Raw genomic sequence first — 23905 nt, forward strand, 5'->3', positions numbered from 1 at the left:
CGATCCTGCCGAGGCAAGGTCCTGGCACTTGGACGGACTCCTGGAGGGAAGACTCCATCCTGAGGAAATTTGGGTAAGTGTTCCAAGGAAAGCAGGCTATGGGGGAGGAGGAAGAAGGGAAGCTAGAGGAAAGGAGATCAAGGGGAGGAGGAATTAATTCACTGTGGAATTTGTTAAGCACTGGCTATGTGTCGAGCACTGAACTGAGCACTGGGGTAGATACAAGATAATCAGAAGAGAAGCAACACAGCTTAGTAGAAAGAGCATGGGCCTAGGAGTCAGATGGCCTAGGTTCTAATCCTGGCTCTAACACGCATCTCCTGTGTGATCTTGGGCAAGTCGCTTCACTTCCTCTGGGTCTCAGCTCCCTCATCTGCAAAATGGGGTTTCAATACCCATTCTCCCTCCTACTTAGACTGTGAAGTCCATCTAGGACTTGAGTATCTTGAATTTATCCCAGGGCTTAGTACAGTGCTTGCCACATCATGAGCGCTTAATAAATACCACTATTATTATTATTAGGTCCCACGGGGGCTTCCAGTCTAAGTAGGAAGGGAGAACAAGTATTAATCTCCATTTTGCAGAAGAAAGAACTGAGGCACAGAGGAAGGGAAATGACTTGCTCAAGGTCACCCAGCAGAGAAGTGGCAGAGCCCAGATTAGAACACAAATCCTTGACTCCCAGGCCTGTGCTCTTTCCACTATACCACGTGGCCTATGGAAAAGAAAGGAAAGGGTTAAGGAGGGAAAGGAGGAAAGGGCAAAGGAGGAGAGGAGAGGGAAGGTGGGGGGAAGGAGAAGACGCTAAAGGTGGGGAAAAAAGGAGAGTAAGGATGAAAAAGAGAGGGGAAAAGGAAAATGGTGGGGAGAGGAAGGGAAAGGAGGGGAGAAACAGAAGCTAGGACATGTGAATTCTAAGGAAGCGTGGTTGGCTGGAGAAGTGGCCAAAAAGTAACTCAATCCAGGCTAAGGTCTGAGTGGTATACAATGGGGGGAAGGGGAAATTAGGGGGCAATACAAACTAGGGAGGAATACCGGATGTATCCAAATCCGATGGGGGGAAAAAAATCCAGGACTCAGCAGGGATGATAGAAGTGCACAGGTCAACCCTGTGGCAGTGCTTCCAAACATCCTGCCCCACCACGGCAGCCCTGTAGCCCCTGGCCCAGCTGACGGCACAAACTCCCTAAGCAGAGGGCCCGTGGACTAAGCCAACCCCTCCATTGGATGTTGGCTCCTGGAACCAGTTTTGTTAGCCAGACTGGGTGAGGGGGGACGAGGGTGGCTGAGCGTCTGGGCTTGCACAACCCTCAGGAGTCTGGGGGAGACTGAGTCACGGCGGGTGGGAGAGGGTGAGACCTTGGGGAACATGGTGGGAGGAGAGGGGGATCTGAGCAATGGAGGCAGGACGTAGGAGAGGTGGTTTGCGCTCCTTCCATCAACTCTGGGATTGTCCCACTGTTGTACAAACCTACCTGAGGATCCTGGGAGTCCAGCAGGTCGGAATCACCAAGGAAGAGCCCGGCTCAAATTCCTGGAAGACTCAGTGCGGTGCTGGGCTCGTGGAGAGGGGGCAGGAGGGCCAAGGAGAGCCACGAGTGGGGTCGAGGGCCAGCAAGCGAGATCCCCAAAGAAACGCCCAAGGTACCAAGGAAATCGCCTCGGGGGGAGGAAAGGCTGGGAGGTGGTTTAATATCGGCTTTCTGGGTGTGAAATGCTGAAGGGGGTACCTGGATGTTCTCAACCGCTACCGTGGCCAGAAAAAGAGGGTAGGGTGTCTGGCGAACCCGCATCCCACCACCAGTCCAAGGGTCCTGAGAATAGGGATTATGGACTTTGGCTCCGACCCAGGGAAGGCATGGCTGATGGGTGTTGTCCTCAATCTAAGCATGGCAGGAGGGCGTGAGAGGGAGCAGGGTGTGAGAGGTGAGGTCTTCTATTGTGAAGAGCTTCCTGGCTACCTGGGCTGGCTGGCCAGTTCCACGGGAGGGCAAGGCAGGGGATAATGGGGTCTACGAAGAAGAGCAGCTCTTCCCCAGCATTTTTGGGTGGGGTTCCCTCCCCTCAACACATGAGGACCTGTGACCCTGCATGCCAGGAACCCATAGTGGTGGGCGGGGCAAGGAAGGGCTCACAGACCTTTGGGCTTTCCCAACCGTTCGCACAGGGCATCGCACCCAGCAGGTGCTCAGCCAATACCTTTACGGTTCCATCATCCTCCTGGGTAGTGCGGTCCCCATTTGCACTCTCAGCCGCCTTTGATTCCACTCAAAACACTAAGGCCAGAGGCCTGTCAGTCACGCCTGCCACCGTCATCAGCAGCACCAGACGTGTTCTCGAGTAAGAACCCTCACCTGCTTCTGCCCCCGAAATCAAGGAACACCCCTCTCCCCAGCCCAAACGGAAGGGTCCAAGTTTGTCCTGCATGTCTATGCCTTTGCATTAAAGACATCTCTCAGGCCTCTGCCGGCCTGAGAATTCTACAGTTTAATCCAGTTCCCGGGCCCAAGATACCCATCTGTGACGGGCAGAGGCTGCATGTTTCGTTTTCTTATTTTATTAACAATACATGGATATAAAAGAAAAAAAAAACTGTGAACTGTTGTTTCCATGGGAAAATAAGCTATCCTATGACACTGTTGCATAAAAGTATAAAAACTGGAATACTAAGTTATATGACTGAAACCGACCATTCCTGTCATACATTTTAAAAACAAATCATTTAAGTCGTTTTTGAAAATGGAAAACGACATGAAAACTGAAAATAAAAAAGGGCAGAGGGTTTCTCTCGGTGACGTGTGCCTTTGACTTCGTCATCGGCAAGCAGAAGAGTCTTACTTGCTATTCAGAGTGACACCCCCCACAAGACTGGCGGTTTTAAAAAAACAACCCTGAATGATTCCGTTTAATTCCCATCTCTCTTCGAGTGTGACTTCTCTGGAGCCCTTGTACGAGGTGGCGTGGCTAGTAGCACATCCATCCGATCTTCCATTTTCAAGGACTCGGTGCTGGGATAGAAACGTGATGCGGTGTCTTTTGTGCTAGCGTTGGTGCTGCAAAAATAATTAGGAAGACAAGTTAAAATGAGTCTCTACATCCCAAAGCTGAAATGATTCAGTCTCATTTTTCTGTCCAGAGATTCTAAAGTTTTACCCCCCAAAGTCGGGCAGAATGCTAGCCAACGTCCTCCTTTCCTGCCTTGACACTCAGGCCTACACTAGACTACAACTTCAGGCAGCAAATGGAAACACTTTTAAACTCTACCTTTTTCTCTGTTGTTTTGGGACAAACTATTCTAAAAAGCAGAAACAACACAAACCCTTAATTGTTCCTACTCCCACATGAAGCTGCGTGGTGTAATGGGTAAAGCACGGGCCTGGGAGTCAGAAGGACCTGGGTTCTAATCCTGGCTCCACCACTTGTCTACTGTGTGACTTTCATTTATTCATTCAATCGTATTGAGTACTTACTCTGTGCAGAGCACTGTACTAAACACTTGGGAGAGTACAATACAACAATAAACAGACACAGTCCCTGCCCACAACGAGCTTACAATCTAGAGCATGGCAGACAGATATTAATATAAATACATTACAGATATGTACAAAAGTGCTCTGGGGCTGGGAGGGGGGAAGAACCAAGAGAGCAAGTCAGGGTGATGCAGAAGAGAGTGACTTCAAATTAAGTGACTTTGGACAAATCACTTAACTTCTCTGTGCCTCAGTTACCTCATCTGTAAAATGGGGATTAAGACTGTGAGCTCCACATGGGAAAGGGACTGATTACCTGATTACCTTGTATCTACCTCAGGGTTTAGAATAGTGCCTTGTACATAAGTAAGCGCTTAGCAAATACCATAAAAGGAAATCAACAAAATAAAACAAAAAACCATATTAAGTGATTGGAGGTTTTATATTTTCTACACTGAGGGAAACTGTAAACACATGTCTGCAAATGGTAAAGACGGGAAGAGCATCAATTTCGAGCCAGGATCCCCTCCAATGGCTTCAAGTCAATGTGAACCAATCTTTGGATAATGACTCCACATAGCGCGAGGGGATCGATGTGGCTATAACCACATATTCGAGAAGATTTCTGAGCAGCTTGGTGGTGCCAATGAATGATTTGGGTAGGTTTTGTTTTTTTTTAAGTGATACTTGTTAAGCATTTACTATGTACAGACACTATACTAAGTGCTGGGGTAGATACAAACTAATCAGGTTGGACACAGTCTTAATCCCCATTTTACAGATGAGGCAACAGAGGCACAGGGAAGCTAAGTGACTTGCCCAAGGTCACACAGCAGGCAGGTGGCAGAGCCGGCATTAAAACTCAGGTCCCCTGACTCCCAAGCCCCTGGCCTTGCCATTCCGCTCACAGAGAGCGCTCAATAAATACGACTGACTGACTTACTTCTTCGTGGCTTTTATGTCTCCCTTTCTGCTTATCGCTATTGTGAATAGCAGCAGGAGGGGGCTGAGGAGAACACAGTCCAGGGTGGGAATCCCTGGGGGACTGTGGGCCCAGGCCATAAGGTGCCCACATTCCTTGCCGCTACCCTGCTACTGTTGGGATCCCGTCATGCGGGCGTCTAATGCCACTTGACCTCTGCCTCCCACTGGAATCGCCGAGGTGAAGGGGTCATCGCAGAGTCCTAAAATGGCCACCATCCGGGTCACCTCCCCGTCCACCTTTCCTTTACAGTTATGTTGCTCGCCGGTGATTCCCACTCATTCCTCATGCATGCCTCTTTCCCTTCTGCTTTAAAGAGATTTCAGGCAAATAAAACATAGAGATGCTGACAACTTTTTCCTTCAGGCCAATATGGTATCTTTCTCCTCTTTCGGCTGCTCTTTCTGCCAAATCGCGACACTACCTTGGAAGTATTAACTCTGATGGCTGCTGAAATAACTCTCTTCTAACATGGCTGTGGCCACACTGCCAGCCCCACAGCACTTAAGTATATATCTGTGATTTATTTATATTGATGTCTATTTGTACTGATGTTTTTCTCCCCCCTCTAGACTGTGAGGTCTTTGTGGGCAGGGATGGTCACTCTTTATTGTTTCCCAAGCACTTAGTATACTGCTCTGCACACAGTAAGCACTTAATAAATACGACTGAATCAATCAATCAAAGAATTTGGGGCCCAGCTCATTAAGGAGCAAGTGGGCCAAGAACATGAGCTCACACAATGTGTCTTGGAATGGGGGTTCTGGTAATTACGATTGTTTGTGAGACCTGTTTCATTTGTCATTTCAGTTTCCGTTGCTTCCTTCTCCCACTGGAAGAGCCGTAATCCCTACAGTCTGCCAAATCCTCCCTGTCTCAAACTGGGGACGGGCTGGATTGATCTGCTCAGAGGGGGAAAAGAAGGCAGGCTAAATGGGCCCACACAGTTCCACATCCATAAGCAGCGAGGCCTTGGGGTGAGAACCTGGACCTAGAGGTCAGGGGACCTGGGTTCAACTCCCGGCTCCACCCCTTGCCTGCTCTGTGACCTTGGGCAAATCACTTATCTTCCCCGTGCCTCAGTTTCCTCATCTGTAAAATGGGGATCATCACCTGGATCTCCCTCCCCCTTGGACTGTTAGCCACATGCAGGACTTGTATTTACCTCAGTGCTTGGTAGGAGACAGTCAGTGCTTAATGAGTACTCCAATTTCTATTGTTATTTTTTAGAATAATTAAGCGCTTACTATGTGCCAGGCACTGAACTAAGTGCTGGGACAGATACAAACTAATCAGTTTGAACTCATTCCTTGTCCCACATGGGACTCACAGTCCTAATCCCCACTTAACAGATGAGGGAACTGAGGCCCAGAGAAGCAAAATGACTTGCTTAAGGTCACCCAGCAGACAAGTGGTGGAACCAGGTTTAGAACCCAAGTTCTTCTGACTCCACTAGATCATGCCACTTTTTTATTGCTCTTGTTATCCACTCCACAGAGATGGATGGTGGCCACAGAGCTAGCATGAGAGAGAGAGAGAGAGAAAATGAATTTACATAAACCCTTTGGGGAAAATCCCAAGTCCTTCCCACTGTCTCATCTGGCAATCCCATGTCAGTTATTTAGTCTGTCTCCGCTGGGCTAGCTTCATTTTACTTCGAAGAATCCATTTGGGGAGGAAAAGCCAGAGATATTTTCAGCAGGACTGTGCCAAATCGGTCTCTTTTGTCCCCGGACAAGTACAGCTTCCTAATATTTGCTAACACCACCACTGCCGTCTCCGCCTCTCTGGGCCACACGACAGGAGCAAATGAGAGGCAGTGCGTGTACACGCACACACACACACACACACACACACACAGGCAGTGTAGCCCCGTGGAAAGTGCACAGAGGAACTGGGTTCTACTCCCAGCTCCGTCGCTTATCTTCTGGGTGACCTTGGGCACGTCACTTAACTTCTCTGTGCCTCAGTTTCCTCACCGATAAAAGGGGGATTCAACATCTCTTCTGCCTGCTACTTAGACTGTGAGCCCCATGTGGGATAGACTGTGTCTACCCTGATCCATCTGTGTCTACCCCAGCGCTCAGAACTGTGCTTGACACATAGTGTTTAAAAACACCATTAAAAAAATGTTTTAAAAAAGAACTTGCTGTAAAGTACCTGGCTCCCATCAACCCTCTTCTACTGGTCCCTCCTGGATCTCCTTCCACGGGAAAGGGGACACCCAAAGCCTCTTTGCCACACAAAAGGTAACCTGTTCTCCGAACGTGCTCGTCTGGGGCAGGTTCTGACAACTGGCAAGACATCATGTTCCCTCCCGGTTCGGTATCTCATTTTCCAGGACTGGCTGAGTTTAGGTTGAAGTCTCATCGACGGTCTAAAATTAAACTTGGCTACTATGAAAGCGGGAGGTTTCTTTGAAGGAAGTTGACACAAGCATGGAACAAGCTTATTCCGGAGATCCCAAAATTAGCAGGCCTCAAATTGCAAATAGTTCAGGGCTGTTTAGGGTTGAGGTGGCATTGATTTTTTCTTTTAAAGTCATAGTGAATCTAAGCTTCTTAAAAGGCATTCTCTTACTGGGACCATACTATATTCACTGGCTTGGCAAGAGTAAATTCTCAAGAATGCTGTAATAATGATGATAAACAAGGGTATTGGTTAAGTGCTTAATATGTACAAAATACAGTTCTAAGTGCTGGGGCGGATACAGGATCATCAGGTTGGGCACTGTCCCTGCCCCACATGGGGCTCACGTTCTAAGGTGGGAGGGGAAGCTAGTATCTTATCGCCACTTTACAGATGAGGAAACTGAGGCACGGAGAAATTAAGTGACTTACCCAGGCAAGTGGCAGAACTGGGGCTAGAACCCAGACCTCCGTTCTCCCAGCCCCATGTTCTTCCCACTAGTTTCACGGTACTCCCAAAAGGGACAGAAAAATGGTGGTGCCCATGAGGGAGAAGACTTCGGAGAGGCGGTGTGAAATCACAGAACACCTCATAGATGCCTTTAATTTACAACAGGTGCTTGATAATCATTGCCCTTGTCAAAACCCTGAGTCCTAAGTGTGATGCGAAACCTCGATCGGCCCATGGAGACTGGGAAAACTTCCTCCACCAGGCCAGGTTCCCTGGCTAACAGTAAGAAGCAGCATGGTGTAGTGGCCAGAGCGCGGGCCGGGGAGTCAGAAGGCCACGGGTTCTAATCCCGGCTCCACCACTTGTCTGCTCTGTGACCTGGGGCAAGTCACTTCACTTCTCTGTGCCTCAGTTACCTCATCTGTAAAATGGGGATCGAGACTGTGAGGCCCCACACGGGATGGACAGTGTCCAACCTGATTTGCTTTTACCCGCCCCAGCGCTCAGTACAGTGCCTGGTACATAGTATGAGCTTAACAAATACCATATTGTTATTACTATTATTCCCCACCTTGTGACCGTTTGATTTCAAACCCTGGGCTGATGGCTCTTCTGGAAATTCCACCTCCTTCCAAAAGCCCCTGAGCAAGGCTCTGTCTCCTTTCCCCAGCCAGTGGAGAACAGCCTCACTAGGCAAGGCCATATCCCCGAGAAGCCCCAAGCCGGGTTGGAGTTCGAGACCACCTGGGTTGCCCATGGCCTGGGCCAGGGGGACCAGTAACCCTTTTTTACCCCCAAAAGATTCCCTTTGACCCAGAATGGCAGCTTTCCTCTGCTGTTCCCTGCGGTAAGGTGTGGCGGTCGACCCTGGGAATTTGGAGAGGTGGGTTCTAATCCCACCTCTGCCCTGATCTGCTGGGGTGGCCTTTAGCAAGTCACTCATCCTCTCTGGGGCTCAGTTCCTTCAACTGCAAAGTGGATATAAATAGTCGCTCTCCCTCCCTCTGACAATGTGAGTCCATGTGAGACAGGGACTGGGCCCGATCTGACTGTCTTCTATCTAGCCAGGACGTCAGACACATCCCACGGCTGGCGTAATAGACATGTTGAAACAGTTGCCTTGTACTCGACTCATATATGCTTATTCAATTGTACACTCAATTATTTATTTTGGTTACTTGCAGAGAATGTATCACTCGCTTGTTTTGTACTTCCCCTGTGACTACCCCAGCGCTTAGAACAGTGCTCGGCACATAGTAAGCGCTTAACAAATACCAACAAATACCAACATTATTACTTCCGAAGCGCTCTGAACCTGTTGAGGGTCTACTATGTGCCAAGTACAGGAGTAAGCGCTGGAAAAGAGAAGCAGCATGACCTAGTGAAGAGGGCCTAGGTTCTAATCCCGCATCTGCCACTTATCTGCTGGGTGAGTCTGGGCAAGCTGTTTCACTTCTCTGTGCCTCAATTCCCTGATCTGTCAAATGGGGATAAAGATTTTGAGGCCCAGGTGGGACAGGGACTTTGTCCAACCTGTTTATCCTTTTTATCTACTTAGAAGAGTGCCTGGTACATAGTAAATGCTTAACAAATACCACTTTAAAAAAAAATAGACAAAACAATTAGGCCAGACATGGTCCCTGTACCACATGGGGCTCCGGGTCTTAAGGGGAGAAACCGACCCCATAATTCTGGTTTCACACCCCCTCCCGCTCACTGTGAGGCCAGCAGCTGGGCCCGGCTAGGTCAGAGTTTGTTTCTACTATTCGGCCCATGTGGCTGGACTGAGTCCTAAGGGGTCATGAAACATCTGCATTCACATCTGCAAACTTTAAAATTAATCTGGCCAGACGATCCCTACCAGCCACTGCAAAGAATAAGAGACATTACGATGATCTGTTATTTACGCATATCCTGGCAACATTTACTCACTAGATAAATTCAGGGGCTCAGAGCTGCAGCGTGGCAAATACTAGAGGTCGCAGCTGCTTGTTACTCTATCAACAGTGCAGAATTTATTGCCCCGCTACAGTGTTTCTGCGATGGAGCTCTGAAAAGGCTCACGTCACTGAACAAAGAATAAAAAATAAAACAACGACCGAAAAAGGGAGAGCGCTTGCTACTGCTGCTGGGTTGCAAAAACACATTCCAACACAAAACCTGGGGTCTCCTTTTCCAAACGTGTCGAATGTGCGAAAGGAACTCTAAACGGCACTTCCCACCTTGACAGTGAAAGCCAACAGCACTAATCAAACTGCACTCCAAAATACACTCCACTTACCTTCTGCATTAATTCGTCTCTGGTCGTAAAGTGGGGCAAGTCTTCCACTTCAATCCCCTCGGCCATTTCTATCACCTTGTCTAAGAGGTCCTTGTTGTAGCTGCACGATAAAAAGTCAGGTAAAAGCCTGGAAAGAAGAATGACTGAGAGCAGAGGACTAATAAGAAACAGGATGCATTGGGCCATATCCCCAGACTAACACGATACCACTGGGGAAACCCACCAGCGGAAGCACGGGGCCCTTCGGGTTACGGAATGGCTCCTCTCCGCCTGGGGGCTGCCCACGGAGGGAGGTCGAGGAGAGGCCCGGAACCCGACACTTCAGGATCAGACAATGGGGAGGCCTGGAGAACGATGCTGAAAGCATCTTTCTTCACGTGGGACTACAACCAGCAGGATGGCGAAGTGGATAGAATACGGGCCTGGAGTCAGAAGGTCGTGGGTTGAAATTCCGGCTCTGCCACTTGTCTGCTGTGTGTCCTTGGCCAAGTCACTTCACTACTCTGGGCCTCAGTTACCTCATCTGCCAAGTAGGGAATGAGAGTGTGAGCCCCATGTGGAACATGGACTGTGTCTGACCCAATTTGCTTGAATCCACCCCAGTGCTTAGTATGGTGCCCGACACACAGTGTGCACTTAACAAATACCACAATTATTATATCATTATTACAACTATAAAAGAAGGGGGGGCTTTTTGGCATGAGGCAGGTTGATTTCATGGAAAACTGTCCCAGAAAATCTGGCGTTCTATCCCTGGCCCAAGGTGAACAAGGAGTGGTCTTTGCCTCACATGAAGGGTGGAAGAGACACTGGCCCTGTGGCAGAATGCTGTAAATTCTTTGGGAGAAGTACAACAGAGGTGGTAAACACAATCCTAGCCCTCAAGAAGCTTCCAATCTAGGACTGCCTCTCACGGTCTTTTCGGTCCTTTGTCTCCGCAACTTGTGGCCACTGGGCTTCTCCCTTCCCACCAGTTTGCAAATGGAATGCTTTTGCTCCCGCCCTCGCCTCGTCCCGTGAGTAGATGAGTTGGGCCTAGGAGGCTGGGGGTCTGCCAGGCGAGGTTAAGAGCAGCCCGGGGAATCTCGCGTCGGTCAGGGAGCGGCATGGTCTAGTGGGTAGAGGCCGGGGCTGGGAGCTTAACGGACCTGGGTTCTAATCCCGGATCCGCCACTTGTCTGCTGTGTGACCCTGGGCAAGTTCCTTCGCGTCTCTGGGCCTCAGTTCCCAAATGGGGATTAAGACGGTGAACCCCCATGTGGGACAGGGACCGTGCCTAACCTGGTCAGCTCGTATCTACCTTGGTGCTTAAGGGCCTGATTCAAGTGCTTCACAAATACCATTAAAAACAAAAACAAAACAGGACTGAGGGCAGGAGCAAAGGACAGGACTCAATGACATCCTTGGGACTCGGGGCTTTCCACTGAGGACTCACTCAGACACCATCGGTGGGGAACCCACCTGTCCCTCACTTTCAAAATCACGAGTGGTTTCTTCAGAGGCTCAACCGCTTTCCGGGGCACCTAACTCGGCCTCGCAGCATCTACACGGGAGGAGGCTATGATAGCAAATTCCCGTTTTAGAGCTGAGAAAACTGAAGGACACAGAAGCCAATATCTGGGAGGAAACTGATGGCAAAAATCATCCAACTTGCCTCCCCTAGAAACAGGAAGGGGTTTTAATTGGGTAGAGGGGACTCTACCCAATGTTTTGCTACTCTACACAAAAGGCTGCTCTATTTGACCAGTTAATCCAATCAAGGCTGTCGGGTTTGGGTTTCAAGAGTGTCTCGGGCCAGAGCATCTGTTTTCTTTGGGCCTTTTCCAAATACGAGAAACCATTTTTGCTCTTTGAACAATTCCCAAAAACGAACCATTGCTCTGCTTCTCTGGGCTTTCACTTGGAGTGGTAGGGAAAACAACCTGCCCACACCACTCACACCAACAATCCAAAAAAAACTCTTGGGGGAGGCAACCTGACCTAGTGGGAGAAGCAGGGGATCCAGAGTCAGGAGACCCCCCGTTCCGACCCCAATTCTGATCCTGGCCTGTTGTGTGACCTTGAGCAAGTCACTTAAGCTCTCTGGGCTTCAGTTTCCTCATCTGTAAAATGGGAAGAAAATAAAAATCATGACTGTTATTACAATAAAGGCTTCCTGCTCCATCCCAGTTGTTAACATCCCAAAGTTCCCCATCTCTCAAACTCAACTTTGGTATTATCTATCATTCCTTCCTCTCCTTCATCCCCTGCATCAGCCTCCCCACCTCTCCTCTCTCCAATCCACACTTCACTCTGCCGCCGGGATAACTTTCCTGAAAAAATGTTCAGTCCACACCACTCACCTCCTCAAAAACCTCCAGGGTTACCCATCCGTTTCTGTACCAAACGGAAACTCCTGACCGTCGGATTTAAGGCACTCGATAGGCTTGCCCCATCCTACCTCGCCTCACCCATCTACTGCAGCTCAGCCTGCACACTCTGTTCCTCTATCAGCAACCTATCCCACCACCGACCCCTCGACCACATTCTCCCTCGGGCCTGGAACTCCCTCCCACTTCACACCCAACAGTCCACCACTCTCCCCACCGTCAAAACCCTCCTAAAATCACAGCTCCTCCAAGACACCTTCTCAAACTAAGCCCTTTATTTCCCCCGTTGGCCCTCTCCTCCGTACTATACCCATCCCGTCCCCGTAAGACTTACGCAGATCTGATTATCCTCTATTTCCCCTAATCATAATCTTTTTTATTGTCTGCCTCCACCTCGAGATTGTAAACTCCTCCTGGTTCCGGAGTGCATCTACCATCTCTGTTGTACTGTATTTTCCCAAGCACTTAGTACAGTCCTCGGCACACAGCAAGAGCTCAGTCCCTCTCGTTCACCCCACACATCCTATCCGTTACCAAGACCTGCCGGTTTCACCTCTACAATATCGCCAAGATCCGCCCTTTCCTCTCCACCCAAACGGCTACCTTACTATTACGGGCTCTCGTTATATCCCGGCTAGACTACTGTGTCAGCCTTCTCTCTGACCTCCCTTCCTCCTCTCTCGCCCCGCTCCGGTCTATTCTTCACTCCGCTGCCCGGCTCATCTTCCTGCAGAAACGATCTGGGCATGTCACTCCCCTTCTTAAACAACTCCAGTGGTTGGTTGCCTATCGACCTCCGCTCCAAACAAAAACTCCTCACTCTAGGCTTCAAGGCTCTCCATCACCTTGCCCCTTCCTACCTCTCCTCCCTTCTCTCTTTCTACCGCCCACCCCGCACGCTCCGCTCCTCTGCCGCCCGCCTCCTCGCCGTCCCTCGGTCTCGCCTATCCCGCCGTCGACCCCTGGGTCACGTCCTCCCGCGGTCCTGGAACGCCCTCCCTCCTCACCGCCGCCAAACTGATTCTCTTTCCCTCTTCAAAACCTTACTTAAAAATCACCTCCTCCAAGAGGCCTTCCCAGACTGAGCTCCTCTTCCCCCTCTACTCCCTCTGCCATCCCCCCTTTACCTCTCCGCAGCTAAAGCCTCATTTTCCCCTTTTCCCTCTGCTCCTCCACCTCTCCCTTCCCATCCCCACAGCACTGTACTCGTCCGCTCAACTGTATATATTTTCGTTACCCTATTTATTTTGTTAATGAATTGTACATCGCCTTGATTCTATTTAGTTGCCATTGTTTTTACGAGATGTTCTTCCCCTTGACGCTGTTTAGTGCCATTGTTCTTGTCTGTCCGTCTCCCCCGATTAGACTGTAAGCCCGTCAAACGGCAGGGACTGTCTCTATCTGTTGCCGACTTGTTCATCCCAAGCGCTTAGTACAGTGCTCTGCACATAGTAAGCGCTCAATAAATACTATTGAATGAATGAATGAATAAATACGACTGAATGAATGAATGAATGAATGAATGAATGAATACCATCGATTGATTGGAAGGGAGAAGAAGAGAGAGAGCAGTAGTTTGGGCTGCAAACTCCCTCCATCTCCCTTCCCACCCCCAAAGGAAAGCGAAGGCGGAGGGGGCGAGGATGGTTAGAGCCTGGACCGGTTTAGTACTAATGATGGTAGCTGTTAAGTGCCCACTATGTACCAGGCACTGCGCTGAGCGCTGGGGTAGATACAAGGTAATGAGGTTGTCCCACGTGGGGCTCACAGTCTTCATCCCCATTTTACAAATGAGGGAACTGAGGCACGGAGAAGCGAAGCGACTTGCCCCAAGTCACACAGCCAAGTGGAGGACCCGGGATTAGAACCCACCACGTCCGGCTCCCGAGCCGGTACCCTCTACTAAACCGAGCCGCATCTCTTAATCCACGAGGATCTAATCTCTTAGATATTAGACAATAACGATAATTATAGACATTCGATCATAATGACGGCATTTTTAAGTGCTCCCTATGTGCCAAGCCCTGCTGTAGATCCAAGGTAACGAGGCTGTCCCAGGTGGGGCTCAGCGTCTTCAGCCCCATTTTACAGACGAGGGAAGTGAGGCGCAGAGAAGTGAAGTGACCGGCCCAGAGTCACCCGGCTGCCAAGTGGCGGCGCCGGGAGTCGAACCGACGACCTCGGACTGAGCCGGGAGTCGAACCGACGACCTCGGCCTGCCGGCCGCCGAGGCGGGCGAGGGCAAAAGGGAGGGCGGCGAGGCGGAGAGGCCTGAGGGGGCGGCCCAGGTCGGGAGGGACAGGGGTCGGGGGTCGGGGGTCAGGGGTCAGCACCTGCAGCCGAGGAAGAGGTGGTTGGCCCAGACCATGGAGAGGGCGAGGAGCTGGTCGAGGGTCCGCCGGGCCCCCCGGTCCCCTCCTCCCCCGGTCCCGGCCGGGGGGTCCCGGTAGTCGGCCAGGTGGCGCAGGATGAACTCCATCCGGACCTTCCAGTGCTTCTCGCTCTCCGAGTAGGCGCGGAAGCGCTCGGCCAGCTCGGCCACCTGCCGGCTCTCCTTCACCAGCTCCGCCACGGCCGCCGCCTCGGCCCCGACCATGGCGCCGGGCCCGCCCGCGCCGGGCCCGCCGCCTTCCCGGCGCCCACCGCGCCGCGCGCCCGCCGCCGCTAGAGCGCCGCCGCCCGCCGCCTCCGCGGCCTCGTCTCTACTGCTCGGGCAGCCTCGTCTCCGCTGCTCTGGAGGACTGACTCCCCAGCTGGCTCAGCCTTACCCGCTTCGTTCCTTCGCCCGCCCGTCCGTCCGTCCGCCCGCCCGTCCGCCCGTCCGCCCGTCCGCCCGCCCGTCCGTCCTCGGTCGTCTTTATTAAGCGCTCACCGTGAGCGGAGAGCGGAGCGCTCGGGAAAGCACGATGCAGCGGTAGACAGTGACATTCCCTACCCACAGCCGGCTCACGGCCTAGAGGAGGGGAGGCAGACGTCAATCCAAGTCACTAAAATGACAGACATGTCCTTACGTGCGGTGGGGCTGGGACGAGGGGGAAGAGCAGAGGACGACGGAGATGGGAGTGGGAGAGGAGGAAAAGCGGGGCGAAGTCTGGGCAGGCCTCTTGGAGGAGATGTGCCTAAAAATAAGCCTTTGAACGGGGGGGAGGGCCATTAGTAACCCTCGAAAAATGGCATCTCTTGCTGGCTTACGGGCTGCAGAACACTGCACTGAGCGCTAGGGAGAGTGCAATGAGGTTGGTAGGCACCACTCAATTAATTAATGGCATTTATTCTGACCACCTATTTCCTCACGAAAATCAACACAATCAGGTCTGAGCTCCCCAAAGTCACCCCTCCGCCTCTCCCCTCCCCCCCCACCAACCCTCTCCCCTACTTTCCCATCCTTCCCTGCAGTATCCTCAGAGGAGATCTCCTCCCTCCTCACAAGTGCCACCCCCTCCACCTGCGCCTCGGACCCCATCCCCTCTCACCTTATTAAAACCATCGCCCCTGCCCTCCTCCCTTCCTTAACTTCTATTTTTAGCCACTCAATCTCCAATGGCTCCTTCCCCGCTGCCTTCAAACATGCCCACGTCTCCCCCATCCTAAAAAAACCCGCTCTTGACCCCACTTCCCCCTCCAGTTATCGCCCTATCTCCCTACTACCCTTCCTTTCCAAAATCCTAGAACAAGGCGTCTACAATCGCTGCTTAGAATTCCTTAACTCCCATTCTCTCCTAGACCCCCTCCGATCTGGCTTCCGTCCCCTCCACTCTACCGAGACTGCTCTCTCTAAGGTCACCCATGACCTCCTTCTTGCCAAATCCAATGGCTCCTACTCCATTCTGATCCTCCTTGACCTCTCTGCTGCCTTTGACACTGTCGACCATCCCCTCCTCCTCCAAACCTTATCTCACCTTGGCTTCACAGACTCCGTCCTCTCCCGGTTCTCCTCTTACCTCTCTGGCCAGTCATTCTCGGTCTCCTTCGCTGGCGCCTCCTCCCCCTCCCATCCTTTAACTGTTGGAGTTCCTCAAGGGTCAGTTCTTGGGCCTCTTCTGTTCTCCATTTACACTCACTCCCTTGGTGAACTCATCTGCTCTCACGGCTTTGACTACCATCTCTACGCAGATGACACGCAGATCCACATCTCTGCCCTGTCCTCTCCCTCTCCCTTCAGGCTCGCATCTCCTCCTGCCTCCGGGACGTCTCCACCTGGATGTCGGCCCGCCACCTAAAACTCAACATGAGCAAGACTGAGCTCCTCATCTTCCCTCCCAAACCCGGTCCTCTCCCAGACTTCTCTATTACCGTGGATGGCACGACCATCCTTCCCGTCTCTCAGGCCCGCGATCTCGGTGTCATCCTTGACTCGTCTCTCTCGTTCACCCCACACATCCTATCTGTTACCGAGACCTGCCGGTTTCACCTTTACAATATAGCCAAGATCCGCCCTTTCCTCTCCACCCAAACGGCTACCTTACTGCTACGGGCTCTCGTTATATCCCGGCTAGACTACTGTGTCAGCCTTCTCTTTGACCTCCCTTCCTCCTCTCTCGCCCCGCTCCGCTCTATTCTTCACTCTGCTGCCCGGCTCATCTTCCTGCAGAAACGATCTGGGCCTGTCACTCCCCTTCTTAAACAACTCCAGTGGTTGCCTATCGACCTCCGCTCCAAACAAAAACTCCTCACTCTAGGCTTCAAGGCTCTCCATCACCTTGCCCCTTCCTACCTCTCCTCCCTTCTCTCTTTCTACCGCCCACCCCACACGCTCCGCTCCTCTGCCACCCACCTCCTCACCGTCCCTCGGTCTCGCCTATCCCGCCGTCGACCCCTGGGCCACGTCCTCCCGCGGTCCTGAAACGCCCTCCCTCCTCACCTCCGCCAAACTGATTCTCTTTCCCTCTTCAAAACCCTACTTAAAACTCACCTCCTCCAAGATGCCTTCCCAGACTGAGCTCCTCTTCTCCCTCTACTCCCTCTACCACCCCCCCTTTACCTCTCCGCAGCTAAACCCTCTTTTCCCCCTTTCCCTCTGCTCCTCCCCCTCTCCCTTCCCATCCCCTCAGCACTGTACTCGTCCACTCAACTGTATATATTTCCATCACCCTATTTATTTTGTTAATGAAATGTACATCACCTTGATTATATTTAGTTGCCATTGTTTTTACGAGATGTTCTTCCCCTTGACTCTATTTATTGCCATTGTTCTTGTCTGTCCCTCTCTCCCGATTAGACTGTAAGCCCTTCAAACGGCAGGGACTGTCTCTATCTGTTGCCGACTTGTTCATCCCAAGCGCCTAGTACAGTGCTCTGCACATAGTAAGCGCTCAATAAATACTATTGAATGAATTTATTGAATGCTCACTATGTGCAGAACACTGCACTAAGCCCTTGGGAGAGTACAACGCAACGGAATTAGCAGACTTGACCCCTGACCTCCTGGAATTCACAGTCTTACTTGGGGGAGGACAGGTCCCGAACTCCCTCACAACCCAGCCTCTGGGCTGCCCTCGCCCTTAATCGATTTATCAATCAATCTATCAGTCAGTGGTATTTATGGAGCCTTTACTAGGTGCAGAGCACTCCACTAAGCACTTGGGAGAGTACACCAGGTAGCAGACAAGTTCCTTGCCCACAGAGAGCCCTTCCTACTTGTCCTCTCCCGTGGTCCCTCCTCACAGACCCTATGCCCCTTCTGCTGATGGTGGTGGCTTTGGTCCTGCCCCTTTCCCCCACCTCCCCCCTTCTCCTCCTTCTCCTCTACCCCTCCTCCGTGCTCTTCTTTTTCCCTCTCCTTCCTCCCAGGCGGAGAGAAGTAGCGTGGTGTCTACCTATTATAATTACCGGGTCTGTCCCGGTTGCTGTCCCACACGGGGCTCTAAGTCTGAGGGGGCAGGAGAACACGTATCAAACCCCTGTTTTTACAAAAGGGAGCACTGAGGCACAGAGAAATTGATCGCCCAAGGGTACCCAGCAGGCGAGCGGTGGAGCCCACATTCAAACTCAGGCCAGGCCACACAGAAGCGCCCCAGAAGCCCCAGGCTCTGCCACGTGAGGCCAGAGTTAATGTCTCCAGTGGGGGGAGAATCCCCAGAGCCGCTCCTGTGGTGGTGGCTCCATCAGTCTCCATCGTGATCTATTTTTATACAAATCTTCATCCTTAGCAGGTCTTGTCCATTAATTGCTTAGTGGTCAGTGCCACACCTGTTTTCCCGAAGAGATCATCCACCGTCTTTGGTGGGAGGGCCAAGTCAGAGCTTCTGTGCCTACAGTCTGGTGGAAGGGGTCCTGCTTGGCTTTGGTGGCTTTTGCACCCCGGGGTTAACCATTCTGCACTTGATCCTTCCTCCACTGTGATTTTTTTCCCTCTCTTTGGAGGGGAGCACAGTCCAGCCCAGCTCTGCTGTTCCCGCTCCTGTATTCAGTCAGGTTCTTGCTTGGCCTTCGGATCTCAGGGCCCAGTGATTGTCTCTTCTACCCCAGGGCTTAGTGCTGCTGATTCACCCTGATTCACATTGGTCCCCTGAGCAGAATCACCTTTCCCAGAAATCCTCTGCTTCGCTCAGTACCTTTCCTTTCAGTAACAATAATAGTAATAATAATAATAATATTAGTTAAGCACTTACAATGTGCCAGGCACTGAACTAAGTGCTGGGGTGGATACAAGCAAATCAGGTTGGACACAGTCCCTGTCCCACTTGGGGCTCACAGCCTCAATCACCATTTTATAGATGAGGAAACCGAGGCCCAGAGAAGTGAAGCGACTTACCCAAGGTCATACAGTAAGGATGGACATAAAAGCTAGCGATGGTAATTTTTAAGCACTACGTGCCAAGCACTGGAGTATGTCCTAGATCCACAGTGACTTCTGAACTAAGGGCTAGAGAGAGCAAGCGTCTTATTCCCATTTCACTGCTGTGGGCACTGAAAATGTCTACCAATTCTGTTGTATTGTACTCTCTCAAGCGCTTTGTACAGTGCTCTGCACACAGTAAGTGCTCAGTTAATGCCACTGATGATTTTACAGATGAGGAAACTGAGGTCCCACCAGGTTGTCACTTGTCCTGGGGCACACAGCAGAGTTGAGATAAGAACCTAGGTCTCCCGGCTCCCAGCCCCTTGCTCTTTCCACTAGGCTGTGCTGCCTCCCAAGAGATGAGTAGAGCGCTTTATGCTCAGTAGGGGTTCAATAAATACTTTGGATCCTCTGACTGAGGTTATGATTGTTGTCTTACATGTTGGTAAAGGGCCAGGAAGATTGATCATTTCGGAGGGATGGGAGTGGAGCTTTTGAGGAGCCGGATACCGCCGCCACCAGAGGTCGGTGATGATGACGATGATGATGACAATAATGACGGTTGACAATGACGGCCCAGAGAAAAGCTAGAGGACCCTCGGTGATGTGATGGTGGGCACAGTCATGGTGACCACAGCCATTCCCCAACTTTCCCCTCCGCCATCACCTCCACAGCTAAGGGTGGCTGGCCCAGAGTGTGACGTATAGTCACCCTTCATGAGGAGAAGCAACATGGCTAACTGGATAGAGCGGAAGCCTGGGAGTCAGAAGGTCATGGGTTCTAATTCCGGCTCTGCCACTTATCTCCACTTATCTGCTGGGCAAGTCACTTCACTTCTCTGTGCCTCAGTCACCTCATCTGTAAAATAGGGAGTGAGACTGTGAACCCCACATAGGACAGGGACTGTGTCCAACCCTATCTGTTTCAGCACTTAGAACAGTGCTTGGCACAGAATAACTGCCTAACAAATATCATCATTATTATTATAATCAATGAGATTTGCAGAGTAGTTTTGGTGTGCAGAGCACTGTGCTCAGAGCTTGGGAGAATACAAAATAACAGAGTTCGGTAGACGTGTTCCCTGCCAGCACTGAGCTTACCTTCTAGAGGAGGAGACAGACATTAGTCTCCTAATAATAATTAGGAGTAAATAATTTATATAGTAACAGTCATAATGGTGGTATTTAAGTGCTTACTGTGTGTCAAATACTGTGATGAGCCCCAAGCTTTTTGTCTGTCTTATGCCGTCATATCGTTTCCGACTCATAGCGACACCACAGACACATCTCTCCCAGAACGCCCTGCTCTCCATCTGCAATCATTCTGGTAGTGTATCCACAGAGTTTTCTTGGTAAAAATACAGAAGTGGTTTACCATTTCTGCCTTCCACATAATAAACTCGAGTCTCCACTTTTGACTCTCTCCCCTGCCGCCACTGCCCTGCCTGGGTTAGTTTTGACTTGTAGCAAATTGCTTTCCACTCGCTAGCCACTGCCCAAGCTAGGATTGGAATGGGTAGGCCTCTGCTTGACTCTCCTTCCCATAGCCAAGACCGGTAGAGGACTGGAAACTCTCCAGGTGCAACCCTGAGAGGGGAAGCCCCAAGCTAGATACAAGATATTCAGATTGAACACAGTCCCTTCCCTATCCTGCCTCAAAGCCACCCAGAGATCTAAATCATAAGCTCATTGCGGGGAGGGAACCTGTCTACCCACTCTGTCGGATTGTCCTCTCCCAAGTGCTTAGTCCAGTGCTCATCACCCAGTAAGCGCTCAGCAAAGACCATCGACGATGATTAATGAGGAGATCTGGGTGGAGCCTTGGACGAGCTCGTGGACCGGGGGAATGTGGGTGCCGGTTCCCAGACAGAGCCTCTGGTTCCATCTGGGGTGAGAGTATGAGGACATGGCGAGCCATTCCATTAATGATAGCTCAAACTGCCTCTTTATTACTTTGAAAGAAGTCCTGGAAACGGTCAACTTCCAAATCTGAGCCTGAACCTGCCCCACAGGGGCAGAGGTTAGTTAGTTGTGGTATTTATTAAGTGCTTAATATGTTCCAAAACACCGTGGTAGAGGCAGGTTGACTATATTGGATGCAGCACTCATTCCCCCATTTAAATGAAATGCTCTTTGTTTGGTTGGTTGTTTTAAAATGGTATTTATTAAGCACTTACTATGTGCCAGTCACTATTCTAAGCGCTGGGGTAGATTCAAGGTATTCAGGTAGGACACATTTCCTGTCCCACATGGGGTTCATGGTCATAATCCCCATTTTCCTGATGAGGAAACTGAGACCCAGAGAAGTGAAGTGACTTGCGCAAGGTCACATAGCAGACACACGGTGGAGCCTGTACTAGAACCCAGGTCCTCCTGACTTATCCCCAGGTGTCATCCCCATTTTACAGAGGAGGAAACTGAGGCCCAGAGAGGTTAAGTGACTTACCCAAGTTCACACCCTTGCAGGCCAGTCACAGAGTAGGGGGGCTTAGAACGGGTGTCTCCTGACTCCCAGGCCTCGGTTCTACCTACAAAGGGGAAAAGGGGGAACAATTGGCTACCAAGGAGTTGCATGGTTACTAGGAACCCTTGAGTGTGCATGAGAAGGTTTTTTGGTTTCTTTTTTGTGTGTTTTTATAGTGTTTGTTAAGCATTTACTTATGTGCCAGGCACTGTACTAAGCACTGGAGTAGATACAAGATAGTCAGGTAAAACAGAGTCCCAGTCCCACAAAGGGCTCACGGTCGTAATCCCGTTGTACAGATGGGATGACCGAGGCAGAGAGAAGTGAAGTGATTTGCCCAGGGTCACACAGAAGACAAGTGGCCGAGCCATTATTGTTATTATTATTATTAATTATTGTTATTAATAATAAGGGTACTTTTTAAGAACTTACTATGTGCCTAGCACTGTTTAAGTGCTGAGGTAGGTGCAAGTTTTCAGTTGGAACACAGTCCCTGTTCCACATGGAACTCACATTCTTATCCTCATTTTACAGTTGAGGTAACTGAAGCCCAGAGAAGTGAAGTGACTTGCCCAAGGTCACATAGCAGACATGTGGTGGAGCAGAGATGAGAATCCAGGTCCTTCTGACTCCCAGGCCTTTGCCCTATCCACTAAGCCACGCTGCTTCTGGCCAATCACCAATAGGAGAACCTTCTGGAGGCAGTTCGGAGAGGAAGGATGGGAAGATGGGGAGAGGCCCAGCCCCCCTTCCCCTCATCCCCCGTTCCCAGAAATCTTTCCCAGCCGTGGTGCCAATCTGCAGAAAGCAGCCCCCGAGCTCTATAAAATCGAGCAACTGGTTGGCCCACATTTCTTTCTCGACGTTAAATCCAGCTTAGCTTTGGGCATTAACAGCACTAGTCTTCTGTCAGGAGTAGTTTATGCACCTGGGGGGAACTCAATAAACATTCGTGGCTGCTGAACGGTCTAATTTATATCTTATTTTTAGCAACAAGATATAAAAATGTGGCCAGTGCAACAAGATGTCACAATTTTGAATAAAAATGTCTCGAGAAGAAAATACACGACCGTTCTCCACGTTAAAAGGAAAGGATCGTAGAGGGGGGTAGTAAACCACACGACTGGAGTTCATAAATTCCCAGCAGCGATTCTGAGCTGTCTCTAAAAGAATTGGTGGTAAATCTTGAAAAGAACCCCTGTTCTTTTCAGCACTGACACTCCTTGTTGGATTTTGGTTAGGGTTGTTACACTTGGGAAAGAAGAACCTTCTTTTTTTTCCTCCACTCAGTCCCCCAAAACCTTATAATGAGGCAAGTTAAAAAGCCCTTGATCTTCAGGGCAAGAAGGCGCCAGGCTCCAACCTCTTCCTTTAAGGCGGGGGGGTGTTGGGCTAGAGAGAGGACAGTTTAGCTTTGAAACGCGGACATCTCCGTTCAGACGTCTTGGGGCAGCTGCTTTGTCTTCTGTGTCTGGACAAAAGCAGAAGGGAAAACAGAAATACCATCTCCTTTGAATTAATCATGAGATCCACATCACTTGCTATTATCTATTTACAGATGACTGGTGCTTTGATGTGTGGACTATGGATTTCCTTTGGCATACAGAGACCCTGACAATGTGAAACCCCCTTCATTACTGTCTCTGCTTACAAGATGTATCTCCTGAGATGAGTTGTGTGGGAATAGAGCCGGGGCATCTCCACCCTACCTAGAGGCTCGGCCAGAATTTGAGAACGTTTCAGGGCTCCAACTAGCAGAATTTCACAGGCTTCATTCTTAAAAAGGCCAGTGGGTCCTGTCTGGATGGTGCCAAGCTGCATGAGGTATTTCCGTTCTGGCTTGAATCTAAGGAATCTTAGGAATTTGTTTCCTTTATCCTTTTGGAGATGACTTAGGTATTTCAGGCAACTGTGGGGAAGGGTTAGGAACCCCCATATTTATGCCAAGAACAGCTCTCAGCCCCTCCGCCCTGCAGGTGGGGTGGGGAGTGGGGCCCCAACTCTAAGGAAATTAGAGTGGTTAGGTTCATATCAAAGGTGGGAAAAGCATTGGGCCAGGGAGCCGGGAGACCTGGGTTTTTTTTAGCTTGGACTCAGCCACTGGCCTGCTGTATGACCTTGGGCAAGTCATTTCATCTCTATGAGCCTTAGTCTCCTCATCTGTAAAATGGGGATAGGATACCTGATCTTAAACACTGTGGGTCAGGGACGTTACCTGATCTGATTATCATGAATCTAACCCAGAACTTGGCTAACAGTAAGAAGAAGAATGATAATCAGTGGTATTTACTGAGCACTTACTAGGTGCAGAGCATCGTTCTAAGAGCTTGGGAGAGGATGAAAAGCAGTGTGGCTTAGTGGATAGAGCATGGGCCCGGGAGTCAGAAGGTCATCGTTCTAATCCCGGCTCCTCTACTGTATCTGCCATATAACCTTGGGCAAGTCACTTCACTTCTCTGGGCTTCAGTTACCTCATCTGTAAAGTGGGGATTAAAAGTGTGAGCCCTATGTGGGACAGGGACTGTGTCCAATCTGATCAATTAATTTGTATCTACCCCAGTGCTTAGAATAGTGCTTGGCACATAGTAAGCATTTAACAAGTACCAAAATTATTATCATTAAGGGAATAAGCAGACATGTTCCCTGCTCATAATGAGTTTACAGTCTAGAGGGCTTACAGAATAACTGTGGTATTCATT

At 50.5% G+C, this 23905-nt stretch overlaps 1 protein-coding gene and 1 non-coding gene across 2 annotated transcripts; both read right to left on the bottom strand.

The window, feature by feature from the left end:
- Positions 1-2541: 2541 nt before the first annotated feature.
- On the bottom strand, positions 2542-14570 carry CDKN2AIPNL (CDKN2A interacting protein N-terminal like). Its single transcript, XM_029052283.2, has 3 exons — positions 14295-14570; positions 9593-9692; positions 2542-3053 (listed from the first exon to the last, which is right to left on the bottom strand). The coding sequence occupies exons 1-3, from the start codon at positions 14555-14557 to the stop codon at positions 3042-3044; spliced, it is 375 nt and encodes a 124-aa protein (XP_028908116.1). The 5' UTR covers positions 14558-14570; the 3' UTR covers positions 2542-3041.
- A 5631-nt stretch (positions 14571-20201) lies between these two features.
- Positions 20202-20339, bottom strand: LOC114806704. Its single transcript, XR_003754766.1, has one exon. It is a non-coding gene; the product is annotated as a small nucleolar RNA SNORA7 (small nucleolar RNA).
- Positions 20340-23905: the final 3566 nt, after the last annotated feature.

This window comes from Ornithorhynchus anatinus, chromosome X1 (genome assembly GCF_004115215.2).
Source record: "Ornithorhynchus anatinus isolate Pmale09 chromosome X1, mOrnAna1.pri.v4, whole genome shotgun sequence".
NCBI classification, from domain to species: domain Eukaryota; kingdom Metazoa; phylum Chordata; class Mammalia; order Monotremata; family Ornithorhynchidae; genus Ornithorhynchus; species Ornithorhynchus anatinus.